At 37.4% G+C, this 25,045-nt stretch overlaps 1 protein-coding gene across 4 annotated transcripts in view; it reads left to right on the plus strand.

Annotated features, from left to right (window-relative positions):
- Nucleotides 1–25,045, plus strand: part of ASCC1 (activating signal cointegrator 1 complex subunit 1) — a 92,932-nt gene that overhangs the window by 3,981 nt on the left and 63,906 nt on the right. For all 4 annotated transcript variants that reach the window (XM_026504422.4, XM_026504425.4, XM_057308399.1 and 1 more), the window contains exons 4-5: nt 3,122–3,219; nt 8,680–8,858. In XM_026504422.4, coding sequence (XP_026360207.1) covers nt 3,122–3,219; nt 8,680–8,858 — 277 coding nt within the window. The remainder of the gene's footprint in view (nt 1–3,121; nt 3,220–8,679; nt 8,859–25,045) is intronic.

A 25,045-nucleotide genomic window follows, 5' to 3' on the forward strand; every position in this document is an offset into this window, starting at 1 on the left:
AATCTCCAATGTTGTCCTTTGACTGGTATGAATTTGCTTGGAAACTAGTGGTTTCTCATCTGCCTTCGGCTCAGGTCATGATCTCCAGGTCCTGGGGTCGAGCCCCAAGTCTTCCTCTCCCTCTGCCTCTCCCCCTGATTGTCTCTCTCTCTGTATCTCTCTGTCTCAAATGAATAAATAAAATCTTAAAAAAAAAACCTTGGTTAGCTTATGTGGCTAACTGGCTTTTTTTGGGCTTACACCTCTGGAGATAGGCTGGTCTAGGAAGTGTAATAAATTGTTTTCCTGTGTTGCACCAGGTGAATTAAGTCTGTTCAAGCTCCTCTGTGAAAGGAGATCTACAAATAGGGAATCATATGCCTTTAAGCTCTACGAAGCAAATCATTTTATTTTCACCAATCTTGAAAATATTCTGAAACACCCATTTAGGATGAAATTCTTCTCTTGGAGTGTGGCCAAATGGGAAACCAAATGCAAATCTGACAGCTCATTTTCCTTTAAAGTTCCAGTGACATTTTCTTCTAAGAAACAAGATTTTAGAAAGTCATGGTTCAGTTTCCTGATGAAATCAGTATAACTGTTTTCCTTAATGTGTATATTTCCCACCACTAAGGTGTATAAAAATTCCTTAGATGTCTCTTTCCAACTTGATCTTCTGAATTTTATATATTTTAAGTATTCATTACATAATAGATGACCTGCATGTTAGATTGGGTGTCGGTTCTGCTCATTTGTAATTAATAGACAGTATTTACTAGGAAAATTGCTTTCTTATTAATCATTTCTTTTTTTTTTTTTTAAAGATTTTATTTATTTATTCGACAGAGATAGAGACAGCCAGCGAGAGAGGGAACACAAGCAGGGGGAGTGGGAGAGGAAGAAGCAGGCTCATAGCAGAGGAGCCTGACGTGGGGCTCGATCCCACAATGCTGGGATCACGCCCTGAGCCTAAGGCAGATGCTTAACCGCTGTGCCATCCAGGCGCCCCTCTTATTAATCATTTCTGTAGGTTCATTTGGATCAAGGAAGAAATTACTTGACCAAACTAATTTATAATCAAATCCTAATGGTCATAACACCTATCCATGGACTAGATGTAACACTTTAGTTCTTGATGTCAGGTGCACATTAGAATCACCTGGGGAACTTTTAAAACTCCGTATACTTGGGTGCACCCCAGACCAATTAAATCAGAATCTTTGGGAGCTGGACTCAGGCATCATTAGTTTTTGAAGCCCCCAAGATGATTTCAGTGTGTGGCCAAGATTGAGAACTACCTGATTTGGTAGGAATTTCTACTTATATATTTAATAAAGGAGTCACCTTTTCACTGTGTATCTCTTATTATGGTAGTGAATGTTTTAGACTCCCCATGTAAACCTCTTTTGAATCTGGCTATACTCTTAATTGGAAGAATGCCATTATGGGCTTAACGAGGACAGTATGGACTGTACTGAGCTACGTGCCAGTCACTGGGAAGCCTTTTTACATATGATCACGTTTAATCCTTACAACAACTTTCCTATACTTAGGTATTATTCACTCCATTTTTTAGTGAAGAAATAGGCTTAGAGTGGTTAGATGACTTGCCCAAGACTTATTTGAGTCTAAAACTTTTTTAACCTCAACCACTTCCTTTTTAAGATGTCTGGACTATTAATAATACCTTGAGCCAGTACTTTTGTGTGTGTGTGTGTGTGTGTGTGTGTGTGTGTGTGTTTAAAGATTTTAAGTAATCTCTACACTCCAACGTGGGGCTCAAGTTCACAACCCCCAGATCAAGAGTCGCATGCTCTACGGACTGAGCCAGCCGGGTGCCCCAAGCCAGCTGCTTTTTGTAATAGGCTTCTCTAGTAGCCACATGCTAACAAACAGTAGCCCGGGTGAAAGTACCCCTTATTCATAAGGCCCAGAAAGACAAAAGCTTGACAAAGTGGGTGGGAGAATCTCTAGCCCAACACAGAGAAAAACCACAGGGAAATTGTGGCATTTCAATCCTCTTCTAAACATCTTGGGTTTTTTTTTTTTTTTTTTTTTTAAACTGGCTTACTACAGTAGATCTTAATGGAAATAATTGGGCTGGTTATTCCATGTAAAAACAAATGCACAGTTTTAGACCTAATCATCCATGTTGTTGGGCACTGTAATTGAAATCATAGAAGCTGAAATATTGTTGATGATGGGGAAATTTTTTCTCTTTAGAGTCTTGTCTTTGAGTCTTTAGTGCTTTATAGAGTCTGAAACTTTTCTCCTGGGATCCAGTAGTCTCATTTACTTTAACACATCTTATTACTGTGGGTTCCAGAAGATAACCTTGGATTGTCAGAATTATTTATTCTAGGAGGCCCAGGCAATTAATGTAAATGAGTCAGTAGATGGTTGAAGCAGAATAGATGAAATGGAGTAGGGAGTGATGGGGATTGTGATGAGCTCATGTTCCATTTTTAGGGACTAGAGTAAGCTCCAGCCTATTATTGCCATTAGTTGTCAGATTTTCTGATTTTTCTAAAGAAACTGGAAAGATATATTTTTAGTGAAATTTCCCAATTTTTAGGTGAAATCTCCTGAATAAAATGTATATGTGCTGAATTCAGCTTGAGGGTTACCTGTTTACTCTTTTTGCTTTTGAAGCTATTCTGGATAATCTGTTTCTAAATGGTAGACCCTTCTCTTTGCTAAGCTCTTAACCCTTATTTTATTAATCTTTGATGAACTACTAATATAGTTAATGTGCTTTCCAAAGGACAGTGTTTTCCCCAAACTGTAGACCCACTGGTTGCTGGAAGTGCCTTTTGTGATGATGCAAGCTTTCTTTTCAATGAACTGCAGACCCAGATTTTGAATCTAATATTGAAGAGCAAACAGGTGTTAGGCGTGGCTTAGTTATTTCTGTTTATTCATTAAATTGACTGTAGGGCATCATTTTGCCAATGAATACAAAGCAGCACATTCTGTAAAGCTATACAACTTGTAATTTCTTTATAAATATTGAGCCTTTACTGAAGCACTTTTCTGTAAGGGAGTATCTGCGGCCACATATGATTTAAAAATGGTGGAATTCTTTATTCTGGTACATTTGACTTAATATCCTTCCATTAATTAATTTTTCTTTGTTTTATAGGCATATAGTTGGAAAAAGAGGGGACACTAGGAAGAAACTAGAAGTGGAAACCAAAACTTCTATTAGCATTCCTAAGCCTGGACAAGAAGGAGAAATTGGTGAGACTCAGTATATCTAAGTTGTATTTGCAATCACTTTTGCATGAGTATGGAATAGTGTGACCCAATGGAGGTATTTAGTGACTGTATTCTTTTTTTTTTTTAGCGTCCCTGGGTAGGATTGAATAGTGACTGTATTCTTTGTGGGGTTCTGTAACAATTGGCCTTTTTATGATATATCAGTACCATCTCCCAAATGAAGAAAGATGTAGTTATACAACCTTATCTTGATGAGTATCTGGGCCTTCACTTTATACTTTACTGTGTACTGATGTTATAAAGCTTCCAGATTTTGTTGTGTATTAGGAGAATTCTTTTATGCTTTACTAGCTTGAAATGGAATTTGTGAATTGTTTCAAGTTAGAATTAGAGAAAACCAGTGAGGTCAGCGAATTTGCAATAAAGTTCAGCCCTTTCCGGAAGTGTTCTCTTGTTTCTACCGTGCTTTGTAGACTGGGAAGGATATTATAAAAGTAACAGAATAACAACCTGAATCAAGTAACTGCTCAAGGGAGGAAAAATAGTTCAGTATAAGTCAAGTCAGAAAGTGTGTGTACCAAGCGTCATTGTGAACCAAGGGCACAGGCTTGTGTTGTAAAATGGCTTTGAGTGAAGGGCACTGTAGGGACAAAATTTGAGGAAACTCATTCTAAAACAATAGGACTTTTTCTTTTTTTTTTTTTTTTTTTGAGATTTTATTTATTTATTTAACAGAGAGAGAGCACAAGCAGGGGGAGCAGCAGGCAGAGGGAGAGGGAGTCAGAAGGAGAGGGAGAAGCAGACTCCCCGCTGAGCAGGGAGCCCGACCCCACGACCCTGAGATCATGACCTGAGCTGAAGGCAGATGCTTAACTGACTGAGCCACCCAGGCACCCCTAAAACGATAGGACTTTTTCAAAGTCAAGTAAGTGCAAGAGCCACCAATAATACATTTTTTATAAATACCTGTAGGTTTTAGTAAGTTTTAGGAAAGAAAAATTACTAGTATTCTTCTCATTTTGTGCTCTGTAAGAATAATCATCCCAACAGATACAGTGCAGTTGAGTGTAGAGCAGTGCTGTCCAAAAGGAATTTTTGTGATGATGAGAATGTTCTCTACCTCCACTGTCCAGTACGGGAGTCACGAGCACGTGTGATTGTGAGTACTGGAAATGTCGCTAGTATGACTGGGGAACTGAACTTTTAATTCCATTTCTTTCTAATTTGTTTAACTTCTCATTTAACTAGTATGTGGACTCCTGTGTTGGACAGCAAATGCTAGAGTTTTCCCCAGCCCTTTGGTAGTATCAACTGACACTAACATAAGAACTTTAATGACATTTTTGAAGGACTTTCATTAAAATATATAGCTCTTTAGAATTACAGGTAGAAAAACTCAGGTCTTTCCTTAAGTTTTAAAGTTCAAGCTAGAGGGGTGCCTGGGTGGCTCAGATGGTTAAGCATCTGCCTTCGGCTCGGGTCATGATCTCCAGGTCCTGCGACTGAGCCCTACATTGGGCTCCCTGCTCAGTGGGGAGTCTGCTTCTCTCTCTCCCTCTGCCACTCCCAGCTGCTTGTGCTCTCTTTCTCTCAAATGAATAAATAAAATCTTAAAAAAAAATAAAGTTCAAGCTATAAATTTTGAAGTAATTTTATAATTGCAGTAAAGCTTATTTCATTATCTAGTTTTTTTCCTGATTATAAATTAATACATGCTTTCAAAAAAAACCAAATGCTTATGAAATTATATGTGAAGTATAAAGGGAGATTTTGTAATATGAACCTCAGAAATAATCACTATTAACAGTTGAATGTATTCCTCATTTTTCTATCCACATAGTAACTATAATAATTTTTATTGCAGTAAAAGTTGTAACATGCTATAAATGTGGAGATCTTAGCCATTTTAAGATGCCAAAGTCACTCCAAAACATATCCAGAAAAGGGTAGGTGTGTTGTAAAGATTCCATTTTGACTTAGAAAGTACAAATATTTCAGTGTGAAACCCAGTGTGTCTAATCGTTAAAAGTAAGAATTTATTGGATCTAATTTAATTGAAAAACAAAAGGATAAATGGGCCTCTTGGTCTTGTAGGGAAGTATAGAAAAATCAAATTTATTGGTTAGAGTGAATCAAGTTGTAAGGTGAGACTAAGACAGCTTGTGGTATTTGCTGTTGTTTATTCATTTTCTTTTGCCTCTCCCAAATTAGAGATACTAAAGAAGGAAATGATGCAGTAGGTTTTAACTTGTCCTCTCAACAAGGATCTGGTCATGTAGTCTGTTTTGAAGTCTCAGGTAATGGGATCGGAAGATGCTTTCAAAATAATAGTTATTGTAGTTAGAGAATTGGTTTTTAAAAGTTTAATGTCATTGTCTTTAATTCTCTTTTTCCTATCTATCCTTTGTATAGTCCCTAGACCCTGGCCATGCAAATCCTTGTCTTCTCAGCTATTAGCGTCTGTAGAATATTTCTAACCTTATTGTATTCGCTCTTTAGTCATTAATTGATCAACTTGGAATCTTTTCTGGAAATCAGGCTGACCACCTTTCACTGAGTGCCCTTTTCAGTTTACTTTTTTTATAGAGATAAAACCACCTTCTTAATGAAAAATAATAGATTTAACATTTTGTACCAGACTTTTATAGAAATAAAACATAAACATGAGTTTTAAGCTTCCTTCCGTTCTGCTCCTTTTCCTTTTAGTTTCTCACCAAATTTTTGGTCTTTGGCAGAGATAATTTTTACTTTCCTTTAATTTTGTCCCAGTTTGTCTTCAGACCCTCCTTTATCAGTATTTCTCTAGTACAATATTTGAGTACCTGTTATGGATACCTACCTTCACTGAGCATTGAGTCTTCTGGATTCTCCAGGTATTCTGTCTAATAATATAAATGATGCCATTAGAAAACACCATATGTCTACTTACATTTCTTGGCTATTACTCCTGTCAATTTTTGACTTAGGTAAATGGTTCTCAGGCTTTCTGTTAATTAATTCATTCAGAATCGACTTCTTTTTTTTTTTTTAATGATTTTTTTTTTAAAGTTTTATTTATTGATTTATTTGACAGAGAGCGAGCACAAGTAGGGGGAGCACAAGTAGGGGGAGCAGCAGGCAGAGGGAGAGGGAGAAGCAGGCTCCCCACTGAGCAGGGAGCCCAATGCAGGGAGCCCAGTCTCAGGACTCTGGGACCATGACGTGAGCCAAAGGCAGACGCTTAACGACTGAGCCACCCAGGCACCCCTCAGAATCTACTTCTTTTCCTAGAAATGTCTATCTTGTTTCCTTGTAGTAAAATGGGTATGATACTTTCATTCTTATTGAGGAATAGAAAGATGGTTCTTATAGAAAATCTCAAGTGCTTTAGTTGAGAGTATTAGGATAAATAAATTGAATTTTTTCTTTAATTTCTGTAGTTGCGTGGAAGGACAAACTTTGTGGTCTTTAAAGCACAGAGCCCATTTTGCTACTATTACAGTTAATACTTCAATATTTTATATCATATTCATAAGTCTATCTTTCACAGTTTTAATAGTCTGTTAAAATGCCAATTTTGTTCATTGTTCATATCTTTTGCAAAACCTTTCCTTAGTTGCTATTTTGAACCAAGCCTTGTCAGTTCTACAACCTAGAGATTTAATCTCTGCTTACACCAAGATTGTGTAATCTCTAAGTGATTTTATTTCTTTGCAGACAGCGGGCTGTGCTTCATGCCGCGCCCCTCTTTCATTTATACATAAAGACAGAGCCCAGATCAGAGAAGGCCAAGTTAATACAAAATATGGACAATTGGCATCCATCCATATAATGTACAGATAAGCATTTTATTTTAATTTTCTGTTTTCATACATCTACGATAGGGTTATATATATTGAAGTAGACGCTCCTGTGGTCTTTCACTGTAGTGAATTTCTAATAATTGCTGCCACGGTATTTTTTTAAATTGGGGTAAAATTTACATGACAGAAAACTCCATTTTTTGCTCTTGACTTTTTATTGTTATTTGATTTTCTGTGCGATATACTGTTTGTGCTTTTTGTGTGTGTGTGTTTAAAATATACACAACATAAAGTTTACCATTTGACAGTTTTTTCTTTATGTGAACTCTACACCTAACGTGGGGCTCAAACTCATGACCTCCAGATCAAGAGGCACATGCTCTACCGACTGAGCCAGCCTGAGACCTCCCATTTGGACCATTTTAAGGTGTTGAATTGAGTGGCTTTTAGTACACTTACAGTGTTGTGTAACCATCACCACTATCTAGTTTCAGAACATTTTTATCCTCCCAAAGGGAGGACATCTCATGCCCGTTAAGCAGTCACTCCCCATTCCTCCCTGCCTCCAGTCCTTGGCTACCAGTAATCTTTCTGTCCCTCTGCATTTGTCTGTTCTGGCTACTTTCTGTAAATGGAAACATACGGTGGCATTTTGTATCTGGTGTCTTCAACTTAGTGTGACATTTTCAAGATTCATTTATATTTTTGGATGTATCTATACTTCATTCTCTTTTTTAGGGGGAGCTGAATAATATTCTGTCGTATGGAGATAGGACATTTTGTTTATCCATCTATCAGTTGGATACCTGCATTGTTTCCACCTGTTGGTATTGTGACTAGAGCTGCTCTGAACATTCGTGTACAAGTGTTTTTTGAACACCTATTTTTTTTATTTTTTGTTTTTTTAAAAATTTTTTCCGGATTTTTATTCTTGTATTTCATATTATTTTAAAAAATCTATTCTTTTTTTTTCTTTTAAGTAAACTCTACCCCTAAGGTGGGGCTCAAACTCATGACCCCAAGATCAAGAGTCACATGCTCTACTGACTGAGCCACCAGGCGCCTTTGAATACCTGTTTTTACTTCTTTTGGATTTCTATCTAGGAGTGGAATTCCTGGTCATATGGTAGTTCTCTTTTTAACTTTTTAAGGAACTGCCATACTTTTCCGTAGCTGCTGCACCATTTTACATTCCCACCTGCAAGGTATAAGGGTTTGCTATGTAGCTATATAGCCTTTTTAACTCATTTTTTTATTTCATGAGGTGGTCTTAAGGATATTCTGGTTTTTTTGTTTGTTTTGTTTTTTGGAGATTGGGGGGAGGGGCAGAGGGAGAGGGAGAGAGGAATCTTAAGCAGGCTACATGCCTAGCATGAGCCCAAGGACACGTAGGGCTTGATCTCACAATCCTGAGATCATGATCTGAGCTGAAATCAAGAGTTGGACGATTAACTAACTGAGCCACCCAGGCCCCCCAGGGATATTTTTTTTTTTTTTTTTTAGGGATATTGTTTTTAAACCTCATTCTGCTTCGATTGAATTCATTAGTAATTTTCTTACCCTTTGTCGCTTGTTCAGAAATTATGTACACATTCAGGACTGTTGGAGCTCTGCAGAGATGACAGTATTAAGGTCACTTACCTTATAAGCATTGGATGGTCGTGTTAAACATCCCTCCCTTTTTTTTTTTTGCTTGCAGTAATCACTGGCCAGCATCGAAGTGGTGTAATTTCAGCTCGAACTCGGATTGATGTTCTTTTGCTCACTTTTAGAAGAAAGCAACCCTTCACTCACTTCCTTGCCTTTTTCCTCAATGAAGTTGAGGTTCAGGAGCGATTCCTAAAGTTCCAGGAGGAAGTACTGGAGAAGTGCTCCATGGTAAGCAGCAAACAAAACAAAACAAAAAGTTAAAAAGAAAAAGAAAAGGTACAAAAATGGTGGTTCATAATTCAAACGGTAGAAAGATAAACATATCTTCTCCCACCAAAAAAGGTAACCGTTTCTGATGTTTTCTTATGATTCTGAACTGAAGAACAAAGCATAAACATATTGGCACATAAGCCTCTATGTATTATTGAAATATTCTTGAAAAATTTCAAGACATTAAAGTATTATCCTAATATACATACTGTTCTGTACCTTGTGGCTGGCAATGTTAATGAGATGCCATTATCTGTAGATCTTCTGTCCTGGGCAGTAATGGCTTATTTGGGGTTTAGTAACTAGAAGAAATTTGCATATAGAATTGTTGTTCTTATGTAACAGTGACCGGGATAGCAGCAGGTAATCTAGATTAGAAAACAAGGCTTTTTTTTGTTTGTTTTTTAAAGATTTATTTATTTGAGAGAGAGAGAGAGAGAGCACGCGCACGCACAAGGAGGGGAGGGGCAGAGGGAGAGGGAAAAGCAGACACTCTGTGGAGTGGGGAGCCTGATGCGGGGCTCCATCCCAAGAGCCTGAGATCATATCCTGAGCAGAAGTCAGATGCCTAACCGACTGAGCCATCCACGCACCCCATAGAAAACAAATTTGAAAATTTCTTTTGGATATAATTTTGGGCGATTTAAGGAAACACTGATTTAAAAAAATTTATGAACATAATATATGTTTTTTGTTTTTTTAACATGTTTTTTATAGAACGTTTAGAAAATAAAGATGAATAAAAAGATACCCATAATCTCATCACTGAGAGATAATATTGTGGCACATGCACAAATATTTTTAAAAAACAGAATTTGGCTTGTATATGCTTTTATATCCTGCTTTCTTTGAAATTTTGCATTATACCAAGATCATTATTTTGTCATTGAACAAAAATCTTTCCTTTTGCTTTGGAGACATGAAGAACGTTATAGCAGTGATGACTAAAATAACAATCTTATTTCGATAACAGTTCAATAACTTGATTTTTAATGGCTGCTTAGTATTCTATTATATGGCTATATAATTATGTGGTTTGAAAGGGTAGGGTTTTGGAGCCGATAGCCAAGACAGTATTCTTGAGATGTCTTAGGTGCAAAAAGGTAGTTTTATTAAAGCACAGGGAGCGTGTAGGCAGAAAGAGCTTGCACTGGGATCATGAGGAATGGCTGATTATATACTTTCAAGTTGGGAGGGGGTTGGGCTCCCTGCTCAGTGGGGAGTCTGCTTGTCCCTCTCCCTGGGCCTCTCTACTCTGCTTGTGTGCCCTCTCTCAAATGAATAAATAAAAATTTTAAAAAACAAACAAAAAAACAAAACAAAAATGTTGGGAGGGGGTTAGGGCTAGCTTAAGTCTCTGAAGAATTTTGGGAGCAAAGTTTCCAGGACCTCAGGGGCTAGCTGTTGTTAGGAAAAGGTCATTTATTACTGTCTAGTAAAAACCCTAGTCATGAGACCCTTCAGATGTATATCAGTGGGCCATATGCTCGGGGGATGATTGTCAACATATATCTTGGGAGGGTAGAGATAAAGGAAGTTTCTAAAGGAATTTTTATGTGTTAAAGTAGACTCACAGGATCCTGGGGGGTTGGGATCATGTTAAGCTAAGATTGCCTTTTGCCCTTAGCAAAGTATCAAATCGAGGCAGCCGAGTTCCTAGAGGAATGTCACTCTTCCTGTTTGAAGGATTTGTCAATGGGCTGTACATAGTAAGGAAATTTAGTTTTTCTTTTGCCTTTGTTTCCCACATCATGTAATAATAATTTATTCTATCTTCTTAAATTATTTTTGTTTTTCATTATTAAAAATAATGATGTTATGACTCTTCTTCTGCATACATTTTTCTGCACTAGTCTAATTAGTTTCTTAGTAAATTCCTAAAAATGGAAAAAGAGTATGTGTGCATGAGTTGAGGGTTTTGATATATATTCCAAATTACCTTCAGGAAATGTTGTAACAATTAACCATGTCAAACTATAGTTTTCTTTAGTTTCTCTTTCCCACCCTTGCCAATATTGGTGTTATTATTCTTTTAAGGTTTTTGGGTTTTTGGTTTTGTTTTGTTTTTTTTTTTGGCAATCCAGTTGACAAAAAATATTAACTCATTGCTTAATTTTTCATTTATTTGATTATTGGTGAGATGAGACTTTCATATATTCTTGTTTCTTCATGTCTTGGCCCATTTTTCTCTGAGAGTATTTTTTAATTTATTTGTAAGAGCTTCTTGTATATTAAGAGGATCAGTATTCATAATTTACATTTAACTTTTTAGTTTATTTGGAATGTATTTTGGTATATAACAAGAGGTAAGGTTGTAACTTTTTTTAGCCCCTATTTATTTAACCAGTTATCTGCAGAAGAATTAAAGAATCTTTTATTTTACTTTAAAAATTATCATGCAGTAAAATGGACTTTTTGGGGATGTGTTTAGATATTTTTAAAAATTTTTTTTTATTTTTTAAATATTTTATTTATTTATTTGACAGAGAGAGAGACAGGCAGTGAGAGAGGGAATACAAGCAGGGGGAGTGGGAGGGGAAGATGCAGGCTCCCAGCAGAGGAGCCTGATGCGGGGCTCAATCCCAGAATGCCGGGATCACGCCCTGAGCCGAAGGCAGACGCTTAACAACTGAGCCACCCAGGTGCCCCTAGATTTTTTTTTTTTTGATGTTTTATTTTTAAGTGATCTCTACACCCAGTATGGGCTTGAACTCATAACCCGGAGATCATGTTGTACTAACTGAGCCAGCCAGGTGCCCCACGGGATGTGTATAGATTTTTGTAACCAACTACAACAGCTAGGATACAGAACAGTTTGACCACCCCACAAAACTCCATCATGCTATCCCTTTACAGTAACCTCTTCCCCACCCCAAACCCTGGCAATCACTGATCTCTTCTCGGTCACTACAGTTTGGTCTTTCTGAGAGTGTCCTATAAATGGAATAATGTAGTATGTAATCTTTTGAAACTGGCTTCTTTCATTCAGCATAAAGCTTTTGAGATTCAGCCAAGTTGATGTGTCTATTAGTAGTGTGTTCCTTTTTGTTGTTGAGTAGTATTTCACTGTTTGGACGCACCTCAGTTTGTTTGGGTATCTACCCAATGGAGGACATTTGGGTTGTTTCCATTTTGGGCCAATTATGAATTGAATTGCTGTAAACATTTATGTATAGGCTTTTATGTGAACATAATTTTCCCTTCTTTAGAGTAAATACCCAGGGAGTGCCTGGGTGGCTCCGCAGGTTAAGCGTCTGCCCTTGGCTCAGGTCATGATCCTGGGGTCCTGGGATTGAGTTCCGCATCAGGCTTCTTGCTCGGTGGGGACCCTGCTTCTCCCTCTCCCTCTGCCTGCAGCTCTTCATTTTTATGCATATGGATGTCCATCCATGCTGTGTTTTGTCAATCATGTAATGAAGAGAGGAATAAAAGCATATGGAATGAAAATAGAACAGTGGTTAATATGTTTGGTTCTTGAAACAGATGAACTTGGGTGTGATTGTCGTTCTTCACTCTGTGTAGACTTGGGCAAGTGAACCTCTCCACATCTTTTTTTTTTTTTTTTTTTTTAAAGTGTGCTCCACATCCAGTGTGGAGCCCAACACAGGGCTTGAACTTACAACCCTTGAGCTGAGATCAATAGTTGGACACTTAACCAGCTGAGCCCCCTAGGTGCCCCTCAAGCTGGGTCTTAAGTGTTAGAATATAGTGAAATATAGATACACAGATATAGAAATACTAGAATCCAAGTACTTGTGTGGGGCTGGGAATGAGAACTGATAAAATTGATTATTTAAGAAGGAGACTACAGCATGGCATGAGGTATAGAGAATTTGAATCATTGTGTTGTACACCTGAGACTAACGTAACATTCTGTGTTAACTCTACTCAAATTAAAAAAAAAAAAACTTTTTAAAAGGAGGCTACAAAGGTGAGTAGATTCAGACTGGAAAATACGGTAGACAGCATAGAATTATATAACCCATTTTTAAGTGATTAACTTGACGTTTGTGTACTTGAACAAAGGCACGTCTAAGTCAAATACTACATATATATATAAAATTAGTAAGCCGTCAGAATATTTTTTTTTCTCTTAGCATTTCATGGCAAGATGATTTCATTCTCAGTGGAGGGTGGGGTAGGAGAAGGTCAGGAACACTGAAGTTTCAATGTGCACTGGTAAATTTGGGGCTGGGGTACTGGTAAGTTTTGAAATTATTTTACCTTGTAAATACCAACTTATTGAAGCTCCATAGTTATATATTTTTTGAAATGTTACAGATATTTTTGGTATGTGACAAGCAGCTTATAATAAGTTAGCCTTTTTTTCTGTGTGTGTGTGTGTGTGTATGTGTGTATGTGTGGGTGCACTTTCTCACTTTTCTTTTGTTCCTGACTTGGGCTGAGAGGGAACAAATATTGGAGAATGATTACTTTAACTCAACTGGAATGAGATTGGCCGCTATGAATGTCATGCTGGCCTTAATCATTCCAGGGTACTTCCTTCCTGTTTTCAGGGAGACTCCATAGTGACACTGCTTTCTTCCTGCCTTTAAATCATGTTCTGATAACAGCAGGGGAATAAGCACAGCATAAAGAGTCAATAGGTAGTAAGAGACCATTATCTGCCTATTATATAGAAGAAATTTTTAGTGGATTTCATTCTTCTTTTCAAGATTGTTTTCCCTAGTCACAGTCTTTGGATTTCCATATAAATTTTGTTATTCATTTATTTTTTAATCTTAATTTTAATTTTTTGAGTTGTTTCTACCCGCAACGTGGGGCTCAAACTCAAAAGCCCAAGATCAAGAGTCTCATGTTCTACCAACTGAGTCAGCCAGGCACCCTCAGTGTCCATATAAATTTAATTTTTTTTATCTTTTTAAAGATTTATTTATTTATTAGAGCGAGCATGCTTGCACATGCAGGGGGAGGGGCAGAGGGAGAGGGAGAGAGATTCTTAAGCAGACTCCACCCTGAGCCCAGAGCCTGACAGTGGGCTGGATCTCAGGACCATGAGATCATGACCTGAGCCGAAACAAAGAATCGGTTTCTGAACTGACTGTGCCACTCAGGCACTCCTCCATGTAAATTTTAGAATTGTCTTGTTAATTGCTACAAAAATGCCTGTTGGGATTTTGATTGGAAATGTGTCGAATCTATAGATCAGTTTGGGGAGAATTAGTATTTTAACAGTATTGAGTCTTCTAGTCCATGAGCACGGTATATATTTATTGTTTAGTTCTTTAATTTCTCTTAGTAGTGTTTTATAGTTTTCATTGTGTAGGTTGCACATATATCTTGTTAAATTTTCTAATTTTTATGTTTTTAATGCTATTATAAATAAGAAACTGCTTTATAATTTCATTTACTAATTTTATGCTAGTTGTATTAAAATTGTCCTATGATGCTATTGTAAATGGTATCTTTTTTTTTCTTGTAAATGGTATTTTTAAGTTTCAGTTTCACTTGTATATTGGTACTATATAGAAATACAATTGATTTTTGTTAGACCATGTATCCTGTGACCTTGCTAAATTCACTTCTTAGTTCCAGTAATTGTATATTAGTTTGCTAGGGCTACTACTACAAAGTACCACACACAGACTGGATAGCTTAAGCAATAAAAATTTATTTTCCCACAGTGGAAGCTAGAAGTCCGAGATCAAGGTATTAGAAGGACTGGTTTCTTCTAAGGCTTCTCTGCTTAGCTTGTAGATGGCTATCTTTTTCTGGTGTCTTCTCATGGTCTTCACAGTGTGTCTGTCTCCTACTCTTCTCTTTTTATAAGGACACTCATCATATTGGATTAGGGCTCATCTGTATGATGTCATTTTACCTTACTTAAACTCTTTAAAGGCTCTGTGTACAAATGTAGTCACATTCTGAGTTACTGGGAGTCAGGACTTCAACATATGAATTTTAGGGCAACACAGTTCAGCCCATAACAAATTATTTTGTTGTGTCCTTAGAATTTCCCTCTTTCTTTCTTTCTTTCTTTCTTTCTTTCTTTCTTTCTTTCTTTCTTTCTTTCTTTCTTTTAGATAGATTTATTTATTTGCGAGAGAGAGACAGAGAGGTAGAAAAAGAGGTGGGGGGAGAAGCAGATTCACTGCTGAGCAGAGAGCCCGACGTGGGGCTCGATCCCAGGACCCTGAGATCATGACTTGAGCCAAAGGCAGACACTTAACCGACTGAGCCACCCAGGCACCCCTACTTAGAATTCTTTATGTATACAATCAAATCATCTATAAATAAAGATAGTTTTACTTCTTCCATTTTAATCTGTGTGCCTATTATTTCTTTTCCTTTACTTACTACATTGGTTAGGATCTCCAGTATTGTGCTGAATAGAAAAGGTGAGAGGGGATATTCTTTCCTTGTTTTTGATCATGGGGGAAAGTATTCAGCCTTTTATTATTAAGTTTAATATAAGCTGTGGTTTTTCATGGATGCCTTTTATGTGGTTTAGGAAATTCCATTCTTTTCCTAGTTTGCTGAGAATTAAAAAAAAAAAAAAAAAAAAATCGGGGCGCCTGGGTGGCGCAGTCGTTGAGCGTCTGCCTTCGGCTCAGGGCGTGATCCTGGCGTGCCGGGATCGAGTCCCACATCGGGCTCCTCGGCTGGGAGCCTGCTTCTTCCTCTCCCTCTCCCCTGCTGTGTTCCCTCTCTCGCTGGCTGTCTCTCTGTCACATAAATAAATAAAATCTTAAAAAAAAAAAAAAATCATGCCTGGATGTTAAACTTTGTCAATTGCTTTTTCAACATTATGAGATTTATATTTATTCACAGCGTAAATATGCTTATATTAATTGGTTTTTAAATGTTAAATCCATCTTACTCCTTAGATTACCTTAATTGGTCTTTTTTTTTTTAAGATTTTATTTTTAAGTAATCTCTACACCCAGTGTGGGGCTCAAACTTAACAACCCCAAGATCAAGAGCTGCATGCTCTACCGACTGAGCCAGCCAGGTGCCCCACCTTATTTGGTTTTGAGGTATTATCATTTTTATGTATTGCTGGATTTGATTTTCCAGAACTTTGTTATCTCTGTTCATGAGGAGTGTTTTGTTTATTTATTTTTTTGTGATGTCTTCATCTGGTTTTGATGTCAGTGTAAACTGTGTGATTCAAAACCAGATGACTAAAATGAGTTGGGAAGAGTTCTCTTCTTGACTTTCTGAGTTTGTATAGGTTTGTGTAGGTATTATTTCTTCATAAATGTTTAATAGAATTCACCAATGAAGCCACTTAGATCTGGAGTTTTCTGAGACGGTTTTATTTATTTAAAGCTTTTATTTATTTATTTGAGAGAGAGAGCATGAGCCGAGGGGGGAGGCAGAGGATGAGGGAGAAGCAGACTCCCAGCTGAGCAGGGAGCCCCACATTGGGCTCAATCCCAGGACCCTGGGACCATGACCTGAGCTGAAGGCAGACACTTAACTGAGTCACTGAGACACCCCTCTGAGATGGTTTTAAATTATGAATTCAGTTTCTTTGGTCTGATTAGGACTATTCAGGTTATCTGCTTCTTGAGTGTGCTTTGTCAGTTTGTGTCTTTTAAGGAATTTGTCCATTTCATCTTGTTTTTGAATTTTATTGGAATAAAGATGCTTATAATATTTTATTATCCTTTTAATGTCTATAATTTCTGTAGTAATATTCCCTCTTTAAAGCTGATATTAGGAATTTATGTCATCTCTTTTGTTTCTGATCTGTCTGGCTAGAGGTCTGTCAGCTGTTTTGGTCTTTGAAAATTATAAAACAGCTTTTGGTTCTGATTTTTCTGTATTGTTTATCCATTTTCTATTTCACTGGTTTCTTATTTTATCTTTTTTATTGCATTTCTTATGCATAGCTTTGGGTTTAATTTGCTCTTTTTTTGGTTTCTTAATGTGGAAGCTTAAATCATTAATAGAAGACTTTTTTCTTTTCTAGTATAAACACTTAAAGATGTTAATTTCTCTCTACACATTACTCTAGCTGCATCTCCTCAAATTTGATACGTGTACTTTCATTTTCATTTAGTTCAAAGTATTTTTTAATTTCCCTTGTGGGTTTTTTTTTTTTTTTTAGTATTTTAGTTAAATTTTTTATTTTGAGATAATTATAAATTCACATACAGTTGTAAGCCTTACTTGACCCTTGTGTTACTTACAAGTATGTTGTTTACTTTTCTACATTTGGGGATTTTCCAGATACCTTTTTGTTACTGATTTCTAATTTAATTCTCTTGATGAGATAACATACTCTGATTCTGTTCTTTTAAATGCATTTATATCTGTTTTCTGTTCCAGAATATAGTCTGTCTTGGTAAATGTTATGTGTACATTTGAAAAAGATGTGTATTCTGATGTTTTGGGGTTGATTGTTCTATAAACATTATAAGTGTCATCTAGTTGTTAGTGATCTTTATGTCTTCTATATCCTTACTCATTTTCTGTCCTGTTAATTACCGAAAGAGGACTTTTGAAATCTCCAATTATGATTATGGACTCATCTATGTCTTCTTTCAGTTCTGTTAATTTTTTTCATATCTTCTTGATGTGTTGATTGCTTTATAATTATGAAATATCCCTTTATATCCCTGACAGTATTCCCTGTTCTGAGGTTTACTTTTTCTGATGTTAATATAGCCATTCCAGCTTTCTTTTGATAAGTATTTACATTGTATATCTATTTCTGTCCTTTTAGCATATTGGTATTTTTATATTAAAAATAGTTTTCTTAAAGGCAGCATATGTTTGAATATTGTTTTTGTGTTTTAAATCTCTGCTTTTTAACTGGAATGATTAGACTGTTTACTTTTAATGTAATTATAAATATGCATGGGTTTAAATCTACCATTTTGCAATTTTTTTTTTTTTTTGTCCCACCTTTTCATTGGTCATTTTTTCTTTACCATTTTTGGATTGAGGGTGTTTACAATTTTATTTATTTATTTATTTATTTATTTATTTATTATTTATTTATTTATTTAAATAGCTACTTTTTTCCTGCATCCAGTGTAGGGCTCAGACACATGATCCTGAGATCAAGAATTGCAGGCTCTTCTAACTGAACCATCCAGGAACCCCAGGTGTTTAAAAATGTTAATTTTATCAACACTGTTGGCTTATTAGCTACACCTGTGTATTTTTTAAGCCGATGCTGTAGGGTTTACAATATGTGTCCTTAATTCATCATCTCCAAATAACATTACACTATTTTATGTATAATGAGGAACCTTACTATACATCATCTATTTCCCCCTCCTGTCCTTCATCTCATTGTCATTAATTTTGCTTCTCTAAGTAAACAACTTCCTGTAAGATTTCTTATAATTCAAGTCTTTTGGAAACACTTTCTCTCAGCTGTTATTTGTCTGAAGAAATACTTAGTTCATCTTCTTTTTTTGAAAGATTATTTTTACTGGTTATAGGATTCTAAGTTGATAGTTTTTTTCTCTCAGCACCATAAAGACATTATTCCATAGTCTTATGGCTTACAGAGATTCCAATAAGGAATCTGTTGTAATTCTTTGTTCTTCTGTGTATAAGATGTTTGGCTGCTTTTTTTTTTTTTTTAGTTGGAAATGATTTGAAATTTACAAAAATTGTAAAAAGAAATAGTATAGGAAATACCCATGTGCTCTAATGCTATATGATCTATCCTTTATAACATTTCCAATCCAAGTTCCAGGGTAAAGTCAGGAATTGCATTTAATTTTTTTTTTTTTAAAGATTATTTGTTTATTTATTTGACAGAGACAGAGTCAGCCAGCGAGAGAGGGAACACAAGCAGGGGGAGTGGGAGAGGAAGAAGCAGGCCCATAGCAGAGGAGCCCGATGTGGGGCTCGATCCCACAATGCCGGGATTACGCCCTGAGCAAGAGGCAGACGCTTAACCGCTGTGCCACCCAGGCGCCCCTGCATTTAATTTTTATGTTTAACTTCTTTTAGCTGAACTATTCATAGCCTTTCTGACTTTTATGTTATTGACCTATTTGAAGAATACAGTCCCTTCCAATGTTCTTTTAAAAACAGAGCATTCTTTTTTGTATTTGTCCTATGTTTCCTCGTGGTTAGCTTGACGTTCTACTTTCTCGATCAGAGTGTTGCATAGGTGATATGGTGTCCTTATGAGAATATCACATCTGGGCATAAAATGTTCATCTGTTTTTCGTAAGTGATATTACATCCAGTCAAGATGTTGCCTGATTTCTCCTAAGTAAAATAATTACTTTATATCTCCCTTGCAACTAATAAGCAGTCTGCAGGGAGATACTCTAAGATCATGCAGACATCCTGCTCCTCATCAGCATTGCCCTCAGACTTACCAGCCATTGATGATTCTTACTTGATCCGGTTTTTACCATCATGGTTGGAAAATGACTCATGGTTGGAAAATGCTCATTTTCCAACTCTAGCACTTGCTCTACATTTGGTATTCAGCTTTCCACATTCTCATGTAAGTCGGAGACCTTCCTTCTCCCTTTCCTTTTTTGGGGGGGTGGGACAGAGAGAGAGAGTAAGGGGGGGAGAGGCAGAAGGATAGGGAGAGAAGAGAATCTTCAGCAGGCTGCATGCCCAGCGTGGGGCCCAACTTGGTGCTTGATCTTGCAACCCTGAGATCATGACCTGAGCCGAAGTCAAGAGTCAGATGCTTAACTGACTGAGCCACCCAGGTACCCCCTCCCTTTACTTTTATTTATTATTGGTATGGTTTAATATATTTAAATTTTTTCCAAGTGCTTATAATTTACTATTGTGCTTAATTATTTTGCTGCCTAAATTTGCTGCCTAAATTGTCCCAGATTTGTTTAAGAGTCCTCTCAAACCTCTTCTGGGGAGGTGTCTTCCTTGGCCTGTGTGTGCACCAAGCCGCATACATGGCTGTTTTTAAGTGCCTTAATTTCTCTACGATCTCACTCTTGCCTCCTTTTGGAGCCTTAGCTGTGTTGTTGTATTTCTCTGCCCATAATCTCTTGCCCCCAGATACCTATAGGTCTGTTTTCTCCTACAGCTCTCTTGCTTCTTGGGCAAGAACTCACCATTACTTATGGTGGCCTCCAACCTGATATCCAGACTATGCCACTGTTCCCAGCAGTGCTCCAAGTCAGGCAAGACAGAAATCAGTTCCTCAGGCAGCCTCCTAACAAGCCAGAACACTGTAAGCTACTTTCACTCTTCCTTCAGCCCTCCTGAAAAAGTGGAAATTGAGTGGCTTCCTCCTGACCCGTTGTGCTGCTTTGGGGAAGGGGTTGGGCAACGGATGGAGAGAAAACTTGAAAACCATTCTGAGCATCTTTTTCTTGGTTAAGGTTAGGCATTTGCTTGGTTGTTATAGCTTCTTAACTAGTTCTCCCAAAACTACTTTGGTCTGAATGTTGTTGTTTATTTGGTATTTCCATGGGGGAATGAAGGCCTGGATTTTATCAGTCAGCCATTTTGCTGATGTTGCTCCAAGTTTGGATAATTTTCAGGCATTATTATTTACTTTTCTCTTCTCCTGGAACTCTAATTACACATATATTAGACCAGTTGATACTGGTGCACGGGTTACTGAAGTTCTGTTCATTTTCTTCCATACTTTCTTTTTTCTCTGCTTTAGTTTGAATATTTTCTGTAGTTATGTCTTCTAAATTCACTGATTTTTTTTTTAAGTTGCTAATCTGTTGTTAATCCCATTCAATGGAATTTTCATTTTTGCTCTCATTTTTTATCTCTCAAAGTTCCATTTATTTCTTTTTTTACATCACCCTTTTGTCTCCTTAGTATCTTTATGTTTTCCTTAAAATAATGAGCATATTTATAGTAGCTCTTTTAAGCTAAGTATATGCTAATTTCGTTAGTGTGATAGCATTCTAGATCTATTTCTGTGGTTTGATTTTTTACCTACTTATGGGTCACATTTTTCTGCTTCTTGCATGTGTGGTAATTTTTCATTGGATGCTGAACATTGTGAATTTACTTCATTGAGAGCAAATATTTTTTCCTCCTTAGAGACTCTTAAAATTTGTTCTGGAAGACAGTTATTTGTGGATCAGCATAATCATTCCAAAGCTTGTTTTTAAGCCCCTTAAGGACAGATGTAGAGTATTCTTTGCTGTAGGGCTAATTTACTTCCTTACTAAGGTGTAGCCTTTCTGGTATCTCTGTTCATTGCTCTGTATTCAAGAATGGTCTCTCCACTCTGGCTGGTGGTATTGTTTGACTTTGGGTATTGTTTGGCTAACAGCTTCTGTTAGTTGTTCTTATCTGGTTTTGTGGATTTCACCCTCTATGCAGATTTCTTGAGCCCCTCCCCCCCTTTTTTACTTAGCTTCCTCCTCTTTAGTGCTTGGCCCTGCAAATTTTATTTGCCTTGGCATTCATTCCTGAATTCCATTTTTTGTCACCTCAACTCACTGGGATCACTGGGCTCTGGGTTCCCCACTCTGTGCCACTGTCTGGAAATTGTCTCCATTCAGAAAGCCAGGATGGGGCTTGGCTGGCTTTTTCCTCCTAACTGAAGGATCACTGTTCAGGACCATCTATCTAATGTCTGGAAACATTTGTTTTATGTATCTTATCTAGTTTTCTAGTTATTGACAGCAGGAGGACAAGTGCTATAGGAGTTAATTTTCCATGGGCAAAAGGAGATATTCTCTTATATTTTAAAATTGAGACATAATTTATATAACATAAAATTCTGTTTTTTAAAGTGTATAGTTTAGTGATATTTAGTATATTCACTACATTGTACAACGATTGTTCCTGTCTAATTCTAGAATATTTCCATTGCCCCCCAAAAGTAAACCCCATACCCACTAAGCTGTCACTCCCCATTACCCCCTTTCCCCAATCCTTGACAACCACTCATTTACTTTCACTACGGATTTGCCTGTTTTGAATATTTCATGTAAATGGAATTATGTGTAGCTTTTTGTGTTTGACATCTTTCACTTAAGTGTTTTCAAGGTTTATCCACAGTTTATCATGTAACACTACTTCTCTTTCTGTGGCTGAATAATATTCCATTGTATGTATATACAACATTTTGTTTACATATTCATCACTTGATGAACATTTGGGTTGTTTCCACTTTGGGGCTATTATGAACAATGCTTCTGATAATTTGTAATATTGTAAATAAGGGTAGGTTTACCACTATTTTCATTCACTTATTCAACATTGAGTGATATATAAAATAGCAAGTAATTGTTGAGCTCTTGCATTGTGCTAGACAGTGGTCTGAGTGCTTCTTGTGTTTATTTTGTTTAATCTTCAGTCCATCCCTATGTGGTAGGTATTAATATTCCATTTTCCTGATGAAGAAATGGAAATTTAGGGAGGGTAACTTGCCCAAGGTACTACAGTTGGTGGGTGCCACTGTGCTAAGTAGAGTGGATGATACAACGTTGTGTATGACCTAGTAACTGCTCTAATTCGTACAATCCAATATAACAAATATATGAGGTTAGTTGTGGTAGTCACTGTGGGAAATTATTTGAATGGAAGAGAATCCGGTTGAAACTGAAGATATTTTAGGGTGCCTGGCTGGTTCATTTGGTGGAATGTGTGACTCTTGATCTCAGGGTCATGAGTTCGCGTCCCACGTTGGGCATAGAGATTACTTAAAAAATGCATATATTTAAAAAAAAGAAAGAAATTGAAGATATTTTGATCGGTGTTTGTCTGTTAACCAGTTTCACCAGTCTTTCAGCAAGTGTTTTTTTGTTTTGTTTTGTTTTTAAGATTTTATTTTTAACTAATCTCTACAGTCAACATGGGGCTCAAACCGACAACCCTGAGATCAAGAGTAGCATGCTCTACCAACTAAGTCAGCCAGGCGCCCCCAGCAAGTGTTTCATTGGGACCAGCCTTTACTAAAATTGGGTAGTAATTTGCACAGTATTTGAAGACTTAAAAAAAGAATAGCAAAGCCTTCCCTGTTGTGCTTGAGTTTTTCAACTCTAAATCATACCTTATTCCCTAATTGTTAAAAAGAAGATATCATATGGATCAGATATCATCTGAAAAGGACTTTTGTTCATTAGGGATGTCCATCTTTAGTCCTAAATCAAGATTGAAGGAAGTGAGACTCTATCATCTTAAAACAATTCATTAATATTATTAAATTGTTAAATATTAAATGATATTTTTAAATATTTTATTTTTTTTAAGTAGGCTCCACACCCAACGTGGAGATTGAACTCATGACCCTGAGATCAAGAGTCACATGCTCCAGCATTTGAGCCAGCCAGCACCCCCTGCACCCGCCCCCAAAATAATATTATTTTTAAAAGGTGAATTCATTCTCCTGTATAGGCTATGTTAAATATATCAAGTCCTTTTGGGGTCTCTGGGATGAAATATGAGTTTGTTAGTTTACATTTGTACCCTACCCTGTTATATTAGTTTTCTGTTGCTGCATTGTAAGTTACCTCAATCTTGGTAGCTTAAAACAATACCCATTTATCATCTCACAGTACTTAGTAGCTCTGTAGATCAGAAGACTTGCTGGGCTCAGTTGGGTTCCCTGCTTAGGGTCTCACAGACTGAGATCAAGGTGTTGGCCAAAATGGTATTTTATCTGGAGACCCTGGGGAAGAGTCTGCTTTAAGTTCATTCAGATTATTGGAAGAATTCAGTTCCTTGTGGCTGTAGGCCTGAAGTCCCCATTTCCTTGACATGTACCCCCTCTAGCTTCTATTAAATTCCTTTTGTGCTTCAAATCTCTGACTTCTGCCATCAGCCAGAGAAAACTCTGCTTTTTTAAAGAGCTCATGTGTATAGATCAGGCTCATTTGGGATAATCTCCCTATCTTAAGGTCAAATGGGCCATGTAACGTGGTATGGTTATAGCAGTGATGTCTCATTATGAGGGTCATTGAAGGTTATTTTTAGAATTCTGACTACCACAGATATTTAAAGATTTTATTTGTTTATTTTAGAGAGAGAGCATGGAGGGTGGGGGCAGCTAGAGAGGGGAGAGAGAACCCCAAGCAGACTTCATGTTGAGCTGGAGCTCAACACAGGGCTTGATCCCACAACCTGAGATCACAACCTGAGCCAGAACCAAGAGTTGGATGCTTAACTGACTTTGTCACCAAGGTGCCCCTTAATTTTCATTTTTTTAAAAAGATTTCTTTATTAGAGAGCAAGTGTATGTGTGCATGTCTAGGGGGGAGGGGCAGAGGGAGAGGGAGAGGGAGAATCTCAAGCAAACTCCCTGCTGAAGGTAGATCTCAACCCAGAGCTCCATCTCACAACCCCCGAGATTATGACCTGAGCCCATATCAGGAGTCAGACGCTTAGGGGCACATGGGTGGCTCAGTCGGTTAAGCGTCTGCCTTTGGCTTAGGTCATGATCCCAGGGCCTTGGGATCAAGCCCTGCATTGGGCTCCCTGCTCAGTGGGGAGTCTGATTCTCTCTCTCCCTCTGCCCCTCCCCTAGCTCATGCTCTCTCTCTTTCATGGGCGTTCTCTCTCTCTCAAATAAGTAAATAAAATCTTAAAAAAAAAAGTTGGACACTTAACTGAGCCATCCAGGTGCCCCCCCTTAATTTCATTTTTATTTTTATTGATTTTTTTAAAGATTTTATTTATTTGAGAGAGAGAGCATGAGTGGGGCCGAGGGGCAGAGGGAGAAGTAGACTCCCTGCTGAGCACGGAGTCTGATGACCTGGGGCTTGATCCCAGGACTCTGGGATCATGACCTCATCCAAAGGCAGACGCTTAACTGACTAAGCCACCCAGGCGCTCCTAATTTTCATTTTTAAACGTTGTTGTGAAGGTCACATTTTTTTTTTTTTTTTTTAGATTTTATTTATTTATTTGACAGAGACAGCCAGCGAGAGAGGGAACACAAGCAGGGGGAGTGGGAGAGGAAGAAGCAGGCTCATAGCGGAGAAGCCTGATGTGGGGCTCGATCCCAGAATGCCGGGATCACGCCCTGAGCCGAAGGCAGACGCTTAACGACTGCGCCACCTAGGCGCCCCTGTGAAGGTCACATTTTTGATACAGCAGATGACCTTTCTACTCCCAGGTGACGTCCTGTCTTTCCCTCACCCTTCCTTGAACTTTTCTTTTATTCCTTTAAAATAGGTGGCCTCTTTTCTCTCTTTATTTGGTTGTCCTTGACCTCACCCTTGACTCTCCAAGGAGACTGAATTTACCTT

This window comes from Ursus arctos, unplaced genomic scaffold (assembly GCF_023065955.2).
Source record: "Ursus arctos isolate Adak ecotype North America unplaced genomic scaffold, UrsArc2.0 scaffold_7, whole genome shotgun sequence".
Lineage (NCBI taxonomy): Eukaryota > Metazoa > Chordata > Mammalia > Carnivora > Ursidae > Ursus > Ursus arctos.